The sequence below is a fragment of the Heterocephalus glaber genome, unplaced genomic scaffold (genome assembly GCF_053883595.1).
Source record: "Heterocephalus glaber isolate CG9 unplaced genomic scaffold, H.glaber_assembly_v1.0 deba00001472, whole genome shotgun sequence".
NCBI lineage: Eukaryota > Metazoa > Chordata > Mammalia > Rodentia > Bathyergidae > Heterocephalus > Heterocephalus glaber.
In genome coordinates this window covers 30,509,512-30,530,314 of record NW_028258315.1, presented here as the reverse complement: position 1 = coordinate 30,530,314, position 20,803 = coordinate 30,509,512, and the positions used below count along the sequence as shown (strand labels likewise).

General features: G+C 37.8%; 1 protein-coding gene across 12 annotated transcripts in view; it reads left to right on the top strand.

Annotated features, from left to right (window-relative positions):
- Lyst (lysosomal trafficking regulator) overlaps nucleotides 1–20,803 on the top strand; it is a 286,606-nt gene that overhangs the window by 164,636 nt on the left and 101,167 nt on the right. For 9 of the 12 annotated variants that reach the window (XM_087181914.1, XM_087181913.1, XM_087181912.1 and 6 more), the window contains 7 exons: nucleotides 2,410–2,608; nucleotides 3,857–3,982; nucleotides 6,273–6,404; nucleotides 9,077–9,701; nucleotides 10,544–10,721; nucleotides 12,589–12,758; nucleotides 20,208–20,438. In XM_087181914.1, the coding sequence (XP_087038040.1) occupies nucleotides 2,410–2,608; nucleotides 3,857–3,982; nucleotides 6,273–6,404; nucleotides 9,077–9,701; nucleotides 10,544–10,721; nucleotides 12,589–12,758; nucleotides 20,208–20,438 (1,661 nt within the window). The remainder of the gene's footprint in view (nucleotides 1–2,409; nucleotides 2,609–3,856; nucleotides 3,983–6,272; nucleotides 6,405–9,076; nucleotides 9,702–10,543; nucleotides 10,722–12,588; nucleotides 12,759–20,207; nucleotides 20,439–20,803) is intronic. The other 3 variants (XM_087181916.1, XM_087181915.1, XM_087181918.1) reach the window with 1 other exon arrangement.

Sequence of the window (20,803 nt, the reverse complement as noted above, 5' to 3'; positions counted from 1 at the left end):
CATAGTTGTGCACCACCATGCCCAGCTTTAACAGCTGTGCATAGCTTTATGATAGGTATTGTGAGAAATAGATAAAGAAATGAACTTAAAGTCGTGATGATATTTTAGGAAGATTAACAAGTTAATTGTATATTGGATAGAAACCAGCTTCATTAGCTTCTGAGTATAGTATAATAGGCCTCAAGAAGTGGGAAACAAATATGATAGGGATTATAAGGACAGAATTGATAGGACTTGATTCTATTTAAATTGGAGATTCAGGGGCTGGGGATTTAGCTCAGTGGTTTCGCCACCTGCTGCACAAGTACAAGGACCCGTGTTCGATCCCCAGTACCAAAATAATAATAATAATAATAATAATAATAATAAATTGGAGATTCAGGAGTCACATATAAAATTTCAAGATAGAAGACTAGAAAAAAGATAACATCAATAAAGTAAACATGTAAGTTTTGTGGTTCATGCATTCTGTATTTGCAGCAGGACACTCAGTGACAGCAACTAAAATTGCAGAGATGGAAACACATTAGATAAAAAGAATAGTGAGAAACTCAGAGGGCTGCAGTTTGCACTTTTAGAAATATCCATTGTCAGGATGTGAAATAGGAAAAATTAGCTATGGAACGAGGTGTAGAAAGAGTAATTAAAGAGGTAGAAGAAGAATCAAGAAACTCAGAAAAGTGAAATGCAGGAATGAGCAGAGAGGGGAAGAACACACACAGAAGATGAGAGTACCTAGAGCTAAATGATGTAAAAAGTTCAGAGAAATGTGATTAATAAAGGGCTGTGGACTTACAAACTCTTAATGGCTTGAGAGATTTCAATAGTGTGGAAAAGACAAAGGACTTTAGGTAGTGTATGTGGTACAACATTAGAAGCAATAAGAAAAAACTGATTAAAAAGTCTAGCAGCAAAAGTATAGAGTGTTAACAAAAGTTCAAGAGATGTTTTTAAATGAAATAGGAGACCAGAGACTATTTCCTAGGAGTCAGTGGAGAGGGCAGGATTGGAGAAACTTGGGCCAGGATGAGTCTAGGAATGAAAATAATTCATGATGCAGCTAGACTTGGGAAGGTACAAGAGATATGATTCAGAAGAAAGGCAGCTGGTGTAGCAGAAGCAGCTCCACATTGGGAGTTAAGAGACATATGTTCTTCTCTTGGCCTGGCCACTCAGCAGTTGGGAAATCTTGGCAAAGGGATTTTGTGCTTTCTTTTAAACTCAGTATTCTCTTAATTCTGAAGTAGTCAGGCTAAATTGTCTCAAAATTAACGTGTACCTCTAAGTATTCTGATTCCACAGTAAGGATGAATGAAGAGGAATGGATGGAAACCTGTGTATTTGTGTATAGGAAGAGGACAGATGAGGAAGTTTACTTCTGATTCCCTTAACCTGGGGGCCAGCTGTCATCCACTGGGGAGGTGGAATTGGAGTATATAAGCAATTCACAATCAGACTTTATTTTTAACAATTACTTGTCCAGAAGCACTATTCCAAGCAGGAGATGATGCAGTAGAAACAGGTCAGAGGCCTGAGCTTAAGTTATAGTTGCAGTATAACTTAAATATTTAAGTATTTTCTGTGTGGTTTAAACTAGGTAAATAATCATTTTGAGCCTCATAGTCTAGAAATAAGAGATAATTACCATTATAGAACCATTGTGAGAAGCTTTGTAAACTGGAGCACATTATATTAATGTAACTAGGTTTGTCCATCAGAAATTCCTCCAGGTCCTGTAGTAGTAAAGCCAAAGTAATAGTCCTTGTAATAGCAATAGTAGTGATGGTAATATTAATAATAGCTAACATTTACACAGTGTCATGCATTCAAAATATTTCAGATTTCACGGCATTTCGGGTGCTTAACCATAAAGTCTGCAAATATTTCAAAACCTGAAAAAAAACCCCTCTGAAATATGAAACACTTTTGATCCAATGCATTTCAGATAAAGGATACTCTAACAGTATGTAGCTTACCATATGTGAGGCACTGTTGTAAGAGTTTGTGTTGTTTAATCCTTAAAACAAACCTATGAAGTAGCATTAGTATTATTTCTACATTATAGACAAAGAAATTGAACCACAGAGTGTTAAGTGACATATCTCAGGTCACACTGAGTGACAGAGCTAGAATGCAGACCTATGCAGTTTGACTTCTGAGTCCATGCTCATGAGTGTGCCTCAGTTTAATAAGATAAGTGGACTAGAATTAAATTGCTCTCTTTTTAAATGAATTTTTAATACCAGGATTACTTGAATTGAGAAATGGCAACTCAATTGAATGGTAAATATGGTCAGACTAGAATAGTAAACCACAGAATTCTCTTAAAAAGTATGTCTTGCTTAAGTGAAAAATGTTAGTTGACAGTTCTTTTAAAATCTAAAGACAATTTGATTTTTATTTTTTCAGGAACATAAAGAGGGGCAGCTTACATCCATGCCCCGAGAGGTTTGTAGATCATTTGTGAAAATTATTGCAGAAGTCCTTGGATCTCCTCCAGATTTGGAATTATTGACAGTTATCTTCAATTTCCTTTTAGCAGTTCACCCTCCTACTAATACTTACGTTTGTCACAACCCCACAAACTTCTACTTTTCTTTGCACATAGGTAGGTATAATCATTTTTGTTAGATTTTGGGTATTTCCACTTCGTCTTATTTTTTTCTACCTGATCCATATTTGTTTGATATTCATTGAATGCACTTTCTGTGCTAGAAAATACCCTAATAACACACTGGGGTGGGGACAAGGCAGAGGGTTATAGAATGAAAATGGTCTCTGCCTCCAGGGAGCTTAAATACCAAAAGGAGAAAGGAGACACACACAAATAACGACTAAAAAATAATATTTGCTAAGTACACAGATGGAGAACTAAAGAAATTTCAGAGGAGAGAAGGTTTCATCAGACCATTATGGGGAGAGAATATTTAATAGATTTTATGATATCTGTAGTGGCCATTGAAGAATTAAGGTAGGATTTGATAGGTAGATTGGACAATTAGCATTGCATGCAAAGAGAATGACTTGAAGAGAGGAAAAATGGAAGAAAATAAAGAGCAATTTTTCCTAAGTACATATGCAAAATCTATAAAGGAGAAATGAAAAAATAATACTATGAATATAGTTTAAGACCCCTATTTATTTACCCTAAGGTAAATGAACCATTGAATGTACCACCAGAGAATTTGAACTCACATTCTACAAAGGCTGATTAAACTATACAACATGTACAAGCTGGCAATTTAGCTCAGTGGCACATAACCTGCCTCACAAGTGCAAGGTCCTCAGTTTGATCCCTGGTACCAGAAAAAAAAATACAGCATGTATTTAAAATTTTTTTATTACAGTAAAAGGCACATTGCTATTCCCTGCTCCCCTTTTCTCCCCCTCACTTCTAAAACCCATCCCATCATTCTTGCCATTTTTTTTTTTTTTTTTTTTTTTTGGTACTGGGGATTGAACTCGGGACCTTGTGCTTGCGAGGCAGGTGGCGGAAGCATTGAGCCAAATCCCCGGCATTCTTACCATTTTCTAAAGTAGTTCTGAAAGTCCTCTTTCATGAGTGGCTTTATGAGGTGTGATAAATACACTAAATGCTGTCGCCAAGTGACATCCAATGGAAAGACAAGCTTGTGAAAACATTATGGTGTGGGCTGGGGATTTAGCTCAGTGGTTCCGCTGCCTGCCTCTCAAGTGCAAGGTCCTGAGTTCGAGCCCTGGTACCAAAAAAAAAATGTTTAAAAGCATTATGGTGTGTTCTCATCTACCTTATTGACTACAACTGGCAGCATGCAACTTCTGATTCTTCCCCAAAGTCAAAATGACCATGAAAGATAAACATTTTGAATTGATTCAGGACATCAAGGCAGCCATAACAGCAACCCTAAAGAGATGAAAGAAGACTGCCAGAAGTTCTTCAGAAAGTGGCAAAAATGGTTCCACTGCCTGCCTCGCAAGCGGAAGGACCTGAGTTCGATCCCTGGTACCAAAAAAAAAAAAGAAAGTGGCAAAAATGATGGGATAAATGTGTTTGAAGTGAGGGGAAACATCTTAGAGAGGGATTAATGGCAATAAGTGAGGGGGAGAATCTTGGGGGGATTAATTGCAATGTGTGTTTTACTGTAATAAATTTTTTTCAAAATACACTTATACATTCACTGTATATTTTGATCAAATCTCAGAGATCATTTGCTTGGTTTTACTTGTTGGCTTATTTGTTTTTGAGTAAGAGGATATGATATAAGTAAATTATTGCAGTAGAAGTGAGAAACGAGGCATTAAGACCAATTGTAATAGTCTATAGGAAACATGAAATGATAAAATCTGGGCATAGTAGAAGTGGAATTGGAAAGGAGGAATTAAAGAGAGAACTGAAAAGGTTGGAATAGGATGGCTGTGGGGATGTTAGGACAGAAGATGATTACTTTATAATACATGTTGCATTTGAGGTGCCCTGTGATAATTGTCTATCAGGCAATTGGAAAGGGTAGTAACACAGGGCAGTTATAAGGAGCTACCTGCATAGGAGTGAGTAGAAGCTCTGAGATTAGATGAGACCACTAAGAGTAGTGTAGAGAGGGAATGAAAGAGGAAGCTATGGATAAAACTCCTGGTAATATTACTACTCAGAGGATACAAAAAGAAAGAGGAATCAGTATAAGAGAAAGGTGGAATAATCAAGAGTTTTTAATGAACTGGAAAAAAGTAATGTAAAAAAGAAAGCCAGAGTGAACCTATGAGAAAGATAGGTGGTAACTTTAGAATGGAAAACCAACTACACAATATTTCAAAGAAATTAATAAATGAATAAAATGCTGAAGCAATAGTAAAAGTCCAAATGTAGATTGCATGACTGTGTTAAATTCAGCACATTTAGTGAGTGAAGTATTATGGAAGATTTGGTGAGAAGGATAGTTAACAAAGATGAGTAAAATATGATCCCCCCCTTAAGAGGCTCATGGCTAGTACAGGAAAGAGAAATATAAACAGATGGTTACACCTTACGAAGTGGACACCACAAAGATGGACATTAGCATTTTATTTTCTGGTAGCATAGAGCATGGTGGGAGCTGAGGGCATGTTTCCTGGAGGAGGCTATGCCTGCTCCCAGTCTTAAAGGGTGAATACCAATCAAAGGGAAAGGCCTTTCAGGCAAAGGAAATGTCTTGACTGGCACCTCTGAGAAGTGGGTGTTGCTGAAATGTAATATAAGAAACAAGGCTAGACAGACCCCTGGAGACAGATCATGAAGAGTCTTATAGACAAGAATCCCAGATGGTAAGGTTTTTTAGTAGGAATTGACATTTGAGAGAGAGAATTTTAGAGGCCATGGTGCTTTGAGGGTGACAAGTTGTCCATCAGAATACCATTTAGACATCTGTGTCACTGATGCAGGTGAGAGATGACAAAGCCTGTATCATAGCACTATGGTAGGGAAGAGAAGAGTTTAAGAAACTGAAAACAAAGTCAGTAGGACCTGGTGACTAATGTGGATGAAAGAAAACTGGTGGTTGAGTTGGCTGTAGCTCTCCATGGGGAGTGAACAAATCCTTCTACCAAACTAACTAGAAGATAGAACAGGAGGAATGAATTGAGGGCAGGAAGATGATTAAGATTTAGAGTTATTGCATTTGCAGAGCATTTACAAAATCAAGCACTTGGATTTATAAGTATGAAGCACAGAAAGAAGATGAAGCTGAAGGTATTAGTTTTGGAATAAAGTTAGACACTGAAAGAGATGTATAAAAGCGTAAGACATGGTCCTTTTCTCAAGGAATAAATAGATAAGCAGTCTCTGAAGAGAGAGCATAAGGACATGTATAAAGCAAACAGTTAAATGAAAATTATAGAAACAGTTCCAAGTACAACTGGAATTCAAAGAAAGTAGAAGCTAATGTGGCCAGTAATAACAACAAAGAAATATAGAGTAAGAAATTAGAGTGAATATTCATATGTATATATTCATATTCATATTCAAGTGTAACTGGTATAAATAAGCCATGTCTTTGCCCTTTGAGTATTTTTTGGTCAAAATTTATACTTAATGATTTGCTTTCAAAGTTATATTTTTGGCTGCACGTGGTGGTGCATGCCTGTAATCCCAGCACTCAGACTGAGGCAGGAGGATTGCCATGAGTTCAAGGCCAGGTGGGGTTACACAGTGGGTTTAAGGCTAGCCTCAATAGTAAGACCCGATCTAAAAAGAAAAAGTTATATTTTGTTTCATTCTTTTAAAAAATTTTTGCCATCTCAAAAATTTTTTGTTTATTTAGATGGTAAGATCTTTCAGGAGAAAATGCAATCAATCATGTACCTGCGGCATTCCAGCAGCAGAGGACAATCCCTCAACAGTCCTGGTTTCATGGTTATAAGTCCATCTGGTTTTACTGCTTCACCTCCTGAAGGTAAAAGAGACAATAATGAAATTATAACTTCCCATTTTGGTCTTGAATATTCATAGATTGAATTGTACATGTTTTTAGCAGTATAGTACAACCTGATATTTAGAATAAATAGAATAAATGCATGGACAATTAAATTAAACTTCAGACTCATAGAATATGTTTAAACCCATTTTTAGTACTATCTGATATCAGTAACTCATGTAACATCCATTCCAGGTCCTCAGGAGAGCTCAGAAAATTGGATGATGCTCATACCATCTTCTCTGGCATTCTCTGTCCTTTCTTAGTCTTAGCATAGTCATTTGTCTTTCATTAAACTTCTGATTTATTTTCCCATTTTCTTCAGAAGGTTTTTTGGTTTTTTTGGTCCTCTCTCCTTTCTACTAAACCATCATTCTAGACAATGGCTGTTACATGTGGAAGCCATCAGTCCTCCAGCCACGTGTTGCTTGTCACCTCTGTCCTGGAGGTGACCATCATCATGAAGGCTTCTAGGGACCTTGAAACCTTGGGGCTCCATTCCCTGGCTGTTTGTATGAATGGTGTTAAATAACCCACATCACTGTCAAACATTTCCACATACAGTCATGCTCCCATTTTTTTCAGGTCTTTTAAACAGACTCTTTCGGCAGTTTTAGCCCTCCTGCCAACCAGAGAAACAGAATCCTCTGGGGACTTCTGATACACTAAAAAAGTCGAAGAAGATGCATTGTTCCTTTCTAATCCACTCTTGGGTAAAAACCTCCTATCTTTCTGGCCTTTTTTTTCTTTTTAAGTTTAATTAATTTTAAAAAAATTTTGAGACAGGGTCCCACTTGCCCAATCTAACCTCAAGCTCACCATTCTCCCTCTTCAGGCTCCCAAGTAGCTAGGATTGCAAATGCATGGCATGCACCTCACTTTTTTGGTTTCTTTATCATGATCCCAAGTTCCCTTTGCCTCTGCAAAGATCCCATTTGCCAATTTTCTTGGGTTTTTTGTTGTTTTTTTTTTGGTACCGGGGATCGAACTCGGGTCCTTGCGCTTGCGCAGCAGGCGGCTACACCACTGAGCTAAATCCCCGGCCCCAATTTTCTTGACACCATCTTCAGTTTCCTTGTTCCCTGGGCCTGTTGATATTCAAAAAACCCTAAGCCAAACTCAGTCTGACCATCCTCACACTGCTGAAGACTGTCACAAGGCTTTCAATGCTCCCCTGTCATTTTTTCTGTGTTCATAATCAATTCCACTTCTGTTTATACAGTAAGTATATTCAAGTCTTTATACTGATTGTATTTTCCTATCTTCCTAAATTACCCTTAACAAACTACCATATCTGCTTTACTGAAAAAAAAAAAAAACTGGTGCAAGTTTCCTAGTATAAGTTCTCTTCTGTGCTGGGACATTCCTTTTATTGTCAGTCCAACTTAATCTTTTTCCTCTAACTCCAGTATAATTAATACGTACTGCAGGCAAGACATAGATATAGGAAGGTAGGACTGGATACTTAGGAATTAATCTCCAGGTTTTTTTTACCTTCCAGAGTATTTTAGTTTTCTTTATCACATTTTATGGTGTTTTAGTATAATATCTAAGACAGTGGAAATGTGTATTATTAATTAGGAAATGTGTATTTTTTAAATCACATGCATTACTCTGAAACATTTTCAAATACAATCATACTGGCATTTTTTCCAGAATTTTAAAAACAAATCTTTTGGCAGTATTAGCCCTTCAACCAAAATCCCGAATAATCAGAAAAAACATCTGGGCTATGGAGCTGTTTTATTACCTCAAAGCCTATATACTTACATTTATTCTGTATCACTGCATCTCAAGTGTACACAAAAGGCACCTGGAGAGGCTCCTGCCCCTGCTAACATTCTGGTTCAGTGGATGTATGCAAGAGCTTGAGAATGCAAAGTCCTAATCATCATGTAGGTGCTGGTGCCCATGCTGCTGATCCACAAACCATACCTTAAATAGTGTGCACCTAAATCCTGTACTCTTGCAATAAGAGGGATTTTTCTGGTCTCCTCCTACATTGGATATTAGAAGTAGTAAATTGGAGATCTGTAGCATGAAGAGAGAAGGCTATTGTTTCTCTCCTAGAACACTACAGATGGGGGAGAGAGAGAATAGTCTAGAGCCATTATTAGTAATAACAATTACTAATATGTATGAGCTACACAGTAGTTATTCTGAACCCTCATTATACATTGGCAGAAACTAACATTCATGTAATATAATTGAGTAATTTACCTATGACCACTGAACTAGCAGAACTGTCATTTGAATCCACTCATATCTAGGTACAAAGCCTAAACCTTTTCCACTGTATCACTCTGCATTCTGGTGACTACTGGCCTGAATAAGTTCAGCTCCACTTCATTCACGTAATTTCACTGTTGCAGATCCATTAATCCTAATGACTTTGAATCATGCTGTGTCCATTTTTTATTAAGGAGACAGAAAAAGACAAATTTTTGTAATATTTTAATAAAAATTATTAAAAGAAAAAATAGTGTTGGCATTTAAGAAATTTAAATGTTAATTACTAGGAAAAATAACTTAGATGAATTCCTGAACAGTAGTAGATAGGTAGGCTATTACCATGGTTGTAATTTGTGCAGAAGAGAAGTGGTCCCATTTAACAGAATTTTAAGTAATGTATTTCTCTCTACTCTTACTAGGAAGCAGTTTCTCCAATATTATTCCACCAGGGATGGCTGCCCACATGCTACGTTCTAGAAGCCTACCAGCATTTCCTACTTCACCACTAATGCAGCCACGAAAATTGACTGGAAGTTTGGGTTGCAGTACTGACAAGTTACAAAACATTGTAGATACTTATGTTCCTACCCAAGCAGAGAAACAGAATCGTTTGGGGAGCTCTGACATGCTGCAAGCAAGCAAAGAGGATGCATTCATCAGTAGCTGTGAGTCTGCAAAAGCTATTTGTGAACCAGAAGCTATTTCTACAGCCCAAATCTCTGCCAATGGTGTTCCAAAAGGAGCACTGGGATTTCCCATGGGGAGAGTAGATCATAAAGACTTGGAAGCAGAACCCAGATCAGATGATGACAGTCCTGGGGACGAATCCTGTCTGCGCCGACCTGATAACCTAAAGGGACTGGCCTCGTTCCAGCAAAGCCACAGCACGATTGCGAGTTTGGGGCTAGCTTTCCCTTCACAGAATGGAGCTGCAGCCTTGGGCCACTGGCCCAGTCTTGTTGATAGGAGCACTGATGATTGGGAAAACTTAGCCTTTCCTCTTGGTTACAAGCCCAACTATAACAGAGCTACAAGTGCTCACAGGTACTCGTGCATTTTGTGTGCCCTCTCCACTTTTTTGTTTTGTTTGGTTTTGTTTTTTGGTACCAGGTATCGAACTTGGGTCCTTGCGCTTAAGAGGACGGCGGCAGAACCACTGAGCTAAATCCCCGGCCTACCCTCCCCATTTTTAAATGGTCTTTGAAGACTCTACTTCTGGAAATGTCGTCATTATGCCACTTCTTAAAATACAACATTGTGTTAATACCAAACAGAAGAGTGCCTTTTTCCTCATTGTATTTTTTCCCTTGTTTTAATATTAGATAGTATTAATTCCATGTCCAGCTAAGGCTAAATAGCTCTCAAAGAAAAATTTCTCTTTTGGCTTAATTCCTTGTCATTATTAGAGAAAAATTCTTTATTTCAGGGAAATGATCAGACTGATTCTTCTTCCCAGTGGCATCTCAAGGAGCACCATGCAGCGAAACTTTTTGTAGTGATAGAAATGTCTTCTCTGTGCTGTCCCTTATCATGCACACCAACCATATTCCTGCTGAGCACTTGAAATGTGACCAGTGCAGCTAAGAAACTTAACTTTTAATTTAATTTTAAATTGTTGAAATAGCATAAGTGGCAGTGACTACTGTATTAGACATAGATTCAGACTACAATAGTGTTTAGTATACTATATGCCTAAAAATATCAGTAATAAAAAAAAATCAGTAATAAAAAGTGAGGGTAATTTTGTTAATCACAGTTAAATTAGGAAATATTTCTTAAACCTTATTGTTCCACATAAAATTACCATTCGTCATAGATCCTGAGGTAATCATCATGTAGTTTTCTCCCTGGCACTGTTAGTAAGACTTTTTTGGTCTCCGTCTTAGTGTCACTGAAGACTGCTTGGTACCTATATGCTGTGGATTATATGAACTCTTAAGTGGTATTCTCCTCATCCTGCCTGATATTATGCTGGAAGATGTAATGGAGAAGCTTATTCAAGCAGATACACTCTTAGTCCTCGTCAATCATCCATCACCACCCATACAACAAGAAGTTATTAAAGTAAGGGCAAGTCCTACAGAAGTGTTTTAATTCAAGAAAACAAACATACATGTATTTTAAATTTTTGAATGTACTTAAATATGTTAAAGTAAACAAACTTTTAAAAATGTTTTAAAATATATTAACTTAAAGTTTTATATTTAGAAATAATGAACTTATGTATATATATAGTCTGTCATTTCCTACTTGTATTTTGTATGTATCAGCTGTAAGACTTTCTCCATATATTGATTCATATTTTTAAAAATCTACCAATAAATTCACATATCTGAACATTTAGTAACTCACAAAAATTTACAAGGAACACGTGGTTCACTGCAGCCAGTATCAAGTTTTGAACATTTACTTCACGTTTCAGCTCAGATGTCACCTTATCAAAAATTGCTTCCCTCTAGCCCTACCTCTTAATTATTCTATTAAGGCATCCTAAGTACCTCTTAAAATTATCTTTTTTATTTATTTGTGTACTTAGGTTTTTAAAGTCTACTATGAGGGTGGACATCTTGTGTCTAGTGTATGACAGATACTAACTAAACTGTTGAATGATGAGTGTTTTGGCCTCAATTAGAAAATCACTCAGTGTTGAACTGGTCTTCAGTGACTCTTATTTTCTTTAGTTTGTCTGGATGTAGATATTCTTTAATCTCTTGCATCTCAACCTAGTATTTATTGAGCCTCCATTCCATGTGCAAGACCCTTGGCTAGTTAGTTACTATGTTGGATTTTAAAAAGGGAATAATATGAGTCCTTACATTCTGGGAATTGATACTCCAGCATGGAAGGGAGGCACATACCCAGTATAAGGAATTCTGTAGAGTCCTGTCATGGCAATATTGATAAAGATGAACGAGAGCACAGGACAAGCAAATAACTCTGATAGGGGAAGCAGGGAAGAATGTATGCATGCAAAAAAAGTTTTGATAATATACTGTAAACTTAGGAAGTTTTTAAAGCAAAGTGGTAAATGGTTGTGTGTTTGGGAAAGTATTAATACCTGTCACTACTGTGAGGGAGAGTGTGAAAGCGAGGTAGAAGTATTCTGTTAGCAGGCTAGCTTAGTAACCCAGGGGAGAAATGACTATGACTGTTAGCGGGGTAGGCTAGTATCCAGAGAAAAGAATGAGAAGGGTTCCCAAGTTGGACTAATGAAAGTAAAAGGACACACAGATTTGAGAGGCTTTTGCTGGAGTGGAAGATAGGTACCTTCATAACTGAATGTGCCAACCAGAAATAGAAAAACCAAAAGTCAGTTTTACATTGAAGTTTAGAGGAGTGGTGCTAAGATCCATTTAAGTGTGGAATCGGAAAAAGTGGGTTTGGAAGGAAAAGTAATTAGCTGAGTTTTACATACATTTTATTTAAGATACTAAACAAGGGTGAAAATTCCAGCCTGTGCTCAGGATAAATACTCTGTTAGGAAGTCTAGAAATAGGACTGAGAGTGTGGCTCAGGGGTAAAGGACCTGCCTAGCATGCATGGAGTTCTTGGTTCAATCCCCAGTACCATACACACAAAAATGTGTAGAAATACAAGTTTAGAATAGATTTGCAGGGAAAACATAGTGCACTGAATTTTTTCTTCATAATTAGGCACAGATATTCCACTTACACTCAACTAAAATTGCCAGGCTACTAGGTGTCCATGCTCAGCGGGGAATGCCAGCTTTCCCACCACAGAAGAATTAAGATCTCCAGGACAGAGTCACAACAGCATTCTACAGTGTCAGAATTAATTCTTCTATAGAGGTGGCATCTCTTTGTGTAGTCTTCTGTGTGTATTAATAATTTATAAATACAAGTATGCTACATTGATTTACATATATTAAATTTTAACATAAGATCTAAATTGTCTTAAATTTTTTCTTTAGCTATTACATGCATATTTTAATAGAGCATCTAAGGAGCAAAAAGATAAATTTCTGAAGAATCGTGGCTTTTCCTTGCTAGCCAACCAGTTGTATCTTCATCGGGGAACTCGGGAATTGTTAGACTGCTTCATTGAAATGTTCTTTGGTCGACGTATTGGCCTTGATGAAGAGTAAGTGGGTTCTCCACCATAACTAGGGATCCTTTGTTTTAAATGTAAAATTTAGTGAACTCACTCTTTTTTTGTCTGTGTGAATTCACTCTTAACACAATTATTTTCTCACCTTTAGAAAAAAATCATCTAAAAGTAATTTTCCAAGTGAATCAATTTATTTTCTTTTTTTTTTTTTTTGGTACCTGGGATTGAACTTGGGACCTTGCACTTGCAAGGCAGGTGCCAGAACCCCTGAGCTAAATCCCCAGCCCAATTTATTTTCTGTGTGATAGTCTTTCTACTGTATGTCTTCCTTTGTGTTTCATTCACTAGCTAAAAACTAGAAATAAGTGTTGTATCAAATGAAAGAAATTGATAATGATTTTACATCTAGTATTAACATGAGAAAGTTGCCTGAAGAGAAAGATGGCCCATTTGTTCTCAATGACAGATTACACAGGTAATCTGTTCAGTCCTCTTGGAGTCCCCAGCTCATCTGGGAAAAGAATGGCCTCCTCCTTGGAAGGCCTAGACCTACTGATGGCTGAGATTTAACCCCAGTGTTGTGCTGAAAGATTAGCAAATAAGTATAAAAATAAAAGGATATTTTTCACCCAGTCCATAAGTTTGGCAGAAAAGTTATTTTCTTTTTATAATAGAGAAATATATGCTCTCTGATTGTGGTATACAGAGTCAAACCTTGAGGTATTAACTCATTTACTGTGGTAATTTCAGTGGTACTATATACTTGCATACAACTTTTGACTTCTCCAAAGTAACTCTGCATTATCTTATTTGAGTCTCACAACAGTCTTGAGTAGAAAGAAGTGCAGATATCATCACATATATTTGATACATGAAAAAAATGAGGCAGAACAGGCTTAAATAATTTTCCTGCATCACAGAGGCAAATAGTTTTGGGATAAGAACTCAAGATTCATTTCTTTATGCTAACCCTCTTTTGATTATCTCACTGTATTTCAAATAAATAAAATACTGATACTTTTCCTATATGCCTATTATAAGCCCTTAAAGCAGAGGTTCTTTGGATATAAGACCCCCATGAAATGAGTTAATCAGTTAAAACTCTGAAATTGTATGTATCATTCTTCTGAACATTTGTATATCTTAGGATGAACCTCTGACAACAGCCTTTATCTTATTTTTGGAGAGGATCTATAGCCAAAAGGCTAAGAAACTTTATTCCCCAAATTTATTTTTAGAGCTTGAAATGGTTAACAAAATGGCCTGTAGTCTCAAGCATTCATTCTTTTTTTTTTTTTTTGTATTAAATTCTTTCATTGGTACATTTTAGGTATACAACACAATTACATTTCTCATTGGGAACTTGTACCTTTACATAATGCATCTTGGTTCTTATTTTTTCCCCATTCCTAGCCCTCCCTTCATGCCCTCCACCCTTCCCTATTTACAAAGACTTTATTTCCATTTTTTCCATTTCTCAGCATTTTTCCTTTCCCTTCTTTCCTTTCCCCTGCCCCTCCCACTACCCCTACCCCTTTGGACCTTTTCTTCCTGTTTTACATTATCGATTATTCATTCTAATCATTGGTACATTTTAGGTATACAATATAATGACATTCATCATTGGAAATTTGCACCTTTACATAGTCTCTCTTGGTTCTTATTTTTCACCCTTGCCCAGCCCTCCCTTCAACCCCTCCATTCCTCCCTATTTACAAAGATTTTGTTCCTATTTTTCCATTTTCTCATATTAATCCCATTCCCTTCTATCCTTTCCCCTAGCCCTCCCACTTCCTTCCCCTTTGCCCCTTTTCTTCCTATTTCACATTACCTATTATACATTTAGTCCTTATTTACACTTTCAGTTTCTCACACCAGAGAAACTATTCAGTATTTATACATGTGTGTCCTATTTATTTCACTTAAGAGTATTGCCCCAATGTGCATCCACTTAGCTATAAATGTTTCTAATTTCTCATTTTTTATGGCTGAGTAGTACTCCATTTTATTAAAAACCCACATTTTCTTTATCCAGTCTCCAGTTGATGGGCATTTGGGCTGTTTCCAACTTTTAGCTATTACAAACTGTGCTGCTATGAACATGGGTGCACATATATCACTGTGGTATGATTCTTTTAATTCTTTGGGGAAGATCCCCAGCAGTGGAATAGCGGGGTCAAATGGGACTTCCAGTCCTAGTTCTTTGAGGTATCTCCATACTGATTTCCACAGTAGTTGCACCAGTCTACACTCCCACCAGCAGTGGAGCAGGGTTCCTCTTTCCCCACAGCCCCGCCAGGATTTGTTATTGGTTGATTTCATGATAGCAGCCATCCTTTCTGGAGTGAAGTGGAATCTCAGCATTGTTTTCATTTGCATCTCTCGAATGACCAGTGTTGTTGAACATTTTTTCATGTATTTATTTGCTATTTCTACTTCTTTGTCTGAGAAATGTCTGTTCATTTCAGATGCCCATTTTCGAATTGGGTCTTTAAATTTGGGAGGTCTGATCTTTTTAAGTTCTTTATAGATTCGAGATAGTAGACCTTTGTCTGAGGAAGAGCAGGTGAAGATTTTTTCCCACATTGTGGGTTGTCTCTTCACACTGCTGGTGGTTTCTCTTGCTGTGCAGAAGCTTTTTAAGAAGAAGAGATCCCATTTGTTGATTGTTTGTGCTAGTTCACGGGCAACTGAGGTTTTGTTCATAAATCTTTTCCTACACCGATGTCTTCAAGGGTTCTACCTAACCTCTGTTCCAACTGGTTCAGAGTTTCTATTTTAATATTTAGATCTTTAATCCATTTTGATTTTAGTTTAGTGCATGGTGAGAGATATAGGTCTAGTTTTAATCTTTGGCAAGTTGAAGCCCAATTTTTCCAGCACCATTTATTAAAGAGGCTATCTTTCCTCCAGTGAGGGTGTTTGGCTCCTTTATCGAAGATGAGATGGCTGAGTGTGTCTGGCATTGTTTCTGCATCTTCTAATCTGTTCCACTGGTCCTCAAGTCTGTTTCTTTGCCAGTACCATGCTGTTTTTATCACAGTAGCTTTGTAGTAGAGTTGCAGGTTGGGGATTGTGATACCCCCCGCCATGTCTCTGTTACCTAGAATTGCTTTTGCTATTCTGGGTCTCTTCTTGCTCCAAATGAATTTCTGGATTGTTTTCTCGAGGTCTATGAAGTATGCTGCTGGGATCTCAATTGGAATTGCATTAAATCTCTATAGCAGTTTTGGAAGTATGGCCATTTTCACTATATTAATCCTTCCTACCCAGGAGCAGGGGATGTCTGTCCATTTTCTGATATCATCTTCAATCTCTCCTTTCAGAGTGCCATAGTTTTCAGAGAAGAGGTCTTTGATTTCTTTCATTAGGATGATTCCTAGGTATTTCAGTTTTTTGGATGCTATTGTGAAAGGAATTATTTGCCCTATTTCTCTCTCAGTGAGTCTGTCATTTGTGTAGAGGAAAGCTATTGATTTTTGTGTGTTGACCTTATAACCAGCTACTTTACTGAATTTGGTTATTAAGTCTAGAAGACTTTTGGTGGAATTCTTGGGGTCTTCTATATAGAGTATCATGTCATCTGCAAATAATGACAGTTTGACTTCTTCATTTCCTATCTTTATTCCTTTCATTTCTTTCTCTTGTCTAATTTCCGTGGCTAATGTTTCCAGAACTATATTGAACAAGAGTGGTGATAGTGGACATCCTTGTCTTGTTCCTGATTTTCGTGTGAAGGATTTCAGTTTTGACCATTTAGTACGATATTAGCTGTTAGTTTTTCATAGATGTCTTCTATCAGTTTGAGGTAGAGACCATCTATTCCAATTTTTTGTAGGGTTTTATCATAAATGCATGTTGGATTTTGTCAAATGCTTTTTCTGCGTCTATGGAGATAAACATGTGGTTTTTGTCCTTGGCTCTATTGATATAGTATATTACATTAATTGATTTTCATATATTGAACCATCCCTGCATCCCTGGGATGAATCCCACTTGATCAGGGTGTATGATCTTCTTGATGATCTTCTGCATTCTGTTTGCCAGTATCTTATTAAGGATTTTTGCATCTATGTTCATTAGTGAGATTGGCCTATAGTTCTGTGGTTCAGTTGGGTCTTTCTCTGCTTTGGGGATCAAGGTGATGCTTGCTTCCAGGAATGAATTTGGGAGTATTGCTTCCCTTTCAATTTCATTGAAGAGTTTAAACAGTAGTGGCAGCAGTTCCTCTCTAAATGTCTTGTAGAATTCAGCAGTGAAGCCATCAGGGACTGGGCTTTTCTTAGTTGATAAGTTTTTAATTACATTTTCAATTTCACTGGTTGATATTGGATTGTTCAGAATTTTTAGGTCTTCTTCATTCAACTTTGGTAATTCATATGTATCTAGGAATCTGTCTATTTCTTCTGTGTTGTCCATCTTATTGGCATATAGGTTCTGGAAGTAGGTATTGATGATCATCTGGATTTCTACTGGGTCTGTTGTAATTTCACCCTTTTCATTCCTAATTGCATGGATTTGGGCCTTTTCTTTCCTTTTTCTGACAAGGTTGGCTAAGGGTTTGTCAATTTTGTTGATTCTTTCGAAGAACCAACTCTTGGCTTCATTGATTTTTTTGTATCATTCTCTTAGTCTCCATTGAATTGATTTCTGCTCTGATCTTTATAATTTCCTCCCTTGTATGAGCTTTGGGGTTGTCCTGCTCTGCTTTTTCTAGAAGCTTGAGGTTCAGCATCAGGTTGTTTAATTGGGCTCGTTCTGTTTTCCTAATATGTGTATTCACTGCTATGAATTTCCCTCGTAAGACTGCTTTCATTGTGTCCCATAGATTCCGATATGTTGTACTGTCATTGTCATTTAATTGAAGGAACTGTCTGATTTCTTCTTTCATTTCCTCTGTGACCCATTGGTTATTCAGAAGTGTGTTGTTCAATTTCCACATGTTTATGAAATTTTTCCAGTTTCTTTTGCTATGGATCTCCAATTTCATGGCACTATGGTCTGATAATATACAGGGGATAACTTCAGTTCCTTTGCACTTACTTAAACATGTTCTATGTGTGAGTATGTGGTCTATTTTGGAGAATGACCCATGTGCAGCTGAGAAGAATGTGTATTCTGATTTTGTGGGGTGGAAGACTCTGTAAACATCTGTTAAGTTCATTTGTTCAAGAGTTCGATTGAGTTCTAGTATTTCATTACTTATTTTTAGTCTAGTTGATCTATCTATTTGTGACAGTGGGGTGTTGAGGTCCCCCACTACAATTGTATTAGTGCATATATGACTTTTCATGTCCATTAGTATTTGTTTTATATAGTTGGGTGCACTAGTGTTTGGTGCATAGATACTTATGATTGTCATCTCTTCCTCTTGGATTGTTCCCTTTACAAGGATGTAGTGTCCTTCTTTGTCTCTCTTAATCAGTGTTGGTTTGAAATCTACTTGATCTGCAAAGAGGATAGCTACTCCTGCTTTTTTTCGGGTTCCTGTCACATGCAGTATTGTTTTCCACCCTTTAACTTTCAGTCTATGAGTTTCCTTTTGAATTAAATGTGTTTCTTGTATGCAGCATATTGTTGGATTTTGCTTCTTGACCCATTCTGCCAGTCTATTTCTTTTGATTGGTGAATTGAGACCATTAACATTGATGGTTATAACTGAAATGTATTGACTTGTCATTGCCATGACTTTTTCTTTTTGTTAGGTTCTCCCCCTTTACATTTAATTTCTTGTCACACCAGATGGGTTCATTCTGTTTTGCTTCCTGGGGTTGTGATCCTCAATGTCTGTTCCTAGAATATTGTGTAAAATTCTCTGGAGTGCTGGTTTGGTATTCACAAAGTTCCTAAGGTGCTGTTTGTCATGAAAGTATCTTATTTCTCCATCCATTTTGAAAGATAGTTTTGCAGGGTACATCAATCTGGGTTGGAGGCTGTTTTCTTTTAGGGCTTGGAATATGTCACTCCAAGCTCTTCTTGCCTTGATGGTTTGTGTTGAGAAGTCTGCTGTGACTCTGATGGGCTTTACTTTGTATGTGATTTGTTTCTTTTCTCTAACTGCTTGTAGAACTTTGTTCTTCTGTTGAGTTTCTGGAATCCTAACAATTATATGCCTATGTGTAGATTTTTTTTGACCAAGGCTATTTGGAGTCCTATATGCCTCACTTATCTGTATGTCAAGCTCTTTTCCCCTGCTTGGGAAGTTTTCTGCCATTATTTCTGTGAAGAGTTTTTTTATGTCATCTCCACTGTCTCCTGTTTCTTCATTGACTCCAATCAGTCTTATGTTATTCTTCTTTGCATCATCTAGCAGCTGCTGGATTGATTTCTCATGTTCCCTTGTAATTTTGAAACAATTTTTCTTTTCCTGGTCACTAATTGCAATCTTATCTTCTATATCTGAAATTCTGTTCTCACATTGGCTCATTCTGCTGTGTAGACTTTCAATGGAGTTTTTCATCTCCTGGAAATCTATTTGCATCTGTTTTATGGACTCCATTTGTTTCTTATGTTGGGATTCCATCAAGTTCCTCAGCTCCTCTCTAGATTTATTAATCATGTCTTGCACTAGGGGCACAATTTCTCCTCTTATCTGAGAAATTATTTCTGATTTCATTTTTTCCAGATCCCCTTTTGTTGCCAGTTCAGTGGGTCCAGGTGGTTGAGTATCAGAGTGTTCCATCTCATTTCCCTTTGGGGTTGCTGTAGGTGATCTGGAAGTCTGGTTTTGAGACTTACTTATGTGTTTTCGCATTTCTCCTGGGGCAGGGGGGCTGTTAGCGCCTGCACGGATTACCTCCTCTGAGCTGGGTGAGGTGGGACAGGGGCCGGGAGCAGCGGTAGGGATGGTGACCCAAAAGCCCTTTCCTGTGGGCTGGGAGCAGCCGGAGGGATGGTGGCCGGGAAACCCCTTCCTCTGGACCAGGAGCAGTGGGATGGTGGCTCAGAAGCCCCTCCCTCTGGGCCGGGAACTGTGGGAGGAATGGTGGCCCGGAAGCCCTTTCCTCTGGGCCAGGAGCAGTCGGACAGAAGGTGGCCCAAAAGCCCTTTCCTCTGGGCTGGGAGCAGCAGGAGGCATGGTAACCGGGAAGCCCCTTCCTCTGGACCAGGAGCAGTGGGACGACGGCTCAGAAGCCCCTACCTCTGGGCCGGGAACAGTGGGACTCAGTACCTTGGTCTGGTGTCCTCTGCGTCTTTGTAGTGTGGAATCAGGTGGCTGCCAGTCTGCAGCGGGGTGATTCGGCATCTTCTGCACTACTCAGGACCTCGGTATGGCGTCCACAGACCTGCCTGTCTGCAGCGGGCTGATTCAGCGTGTGTTCCGGGCGACTGGGAACCTTGGTAGGGTGTGGGCAGACCTGCCTGTCTGCAGCGGGGTGATTCGGCGTCTTCCGCGCCACTTAGGACCTCTGTAGGGCGTCCATTCATTCTTATTTTGTGACTAATTGCTTTTAATGTGCTCTTAACTATTGTTTGTTACAGATTTGATCTGGAAGATGTGAAAACCATGGGACTTTTTCAGAAGTGGTCTGCCATTCCTATCCTGGGACTAATAGAAACCTCCCTATATGACAACATACTCTTGCATAATGCTCTATTACTTCTGATCCAGATTTTAAATTCTTGTTCTAAGGTAGCAGACATGTTGTTGGATAATGGTCTACTATATGTGTTATGTAATACAGTAGCAGCCCTGAATGGATTAGAAAAGAAGTAAGTTTTGAATTATTAATTAAAATTATATCTGATAAGTCTTTAGAAAGGGAAACTTTAGTAATAGCTTCCTTTAAACCATCTTAATTTTTCATAATACTTTCAAAGAATGTCTTTCCCACAACATTTATTACCTTAAATTAACTTGGAGAGGGCAGGTTTTTTTTTTATCATTTTCAACAAAAGTTGATTAAGAAGATGTTTATGTTTTTAGGTACTTAGAACATGAAAACAAATAGAATAAGTTTAATCATGCCAAATATATTTACCAAGCTTCCACAATATATTTATAAAAATTATAAACTCCAGGAATAGAAAATTGAGGATTAGAAGGATACTCAGTAGCTCACTGAGTATATCATGCA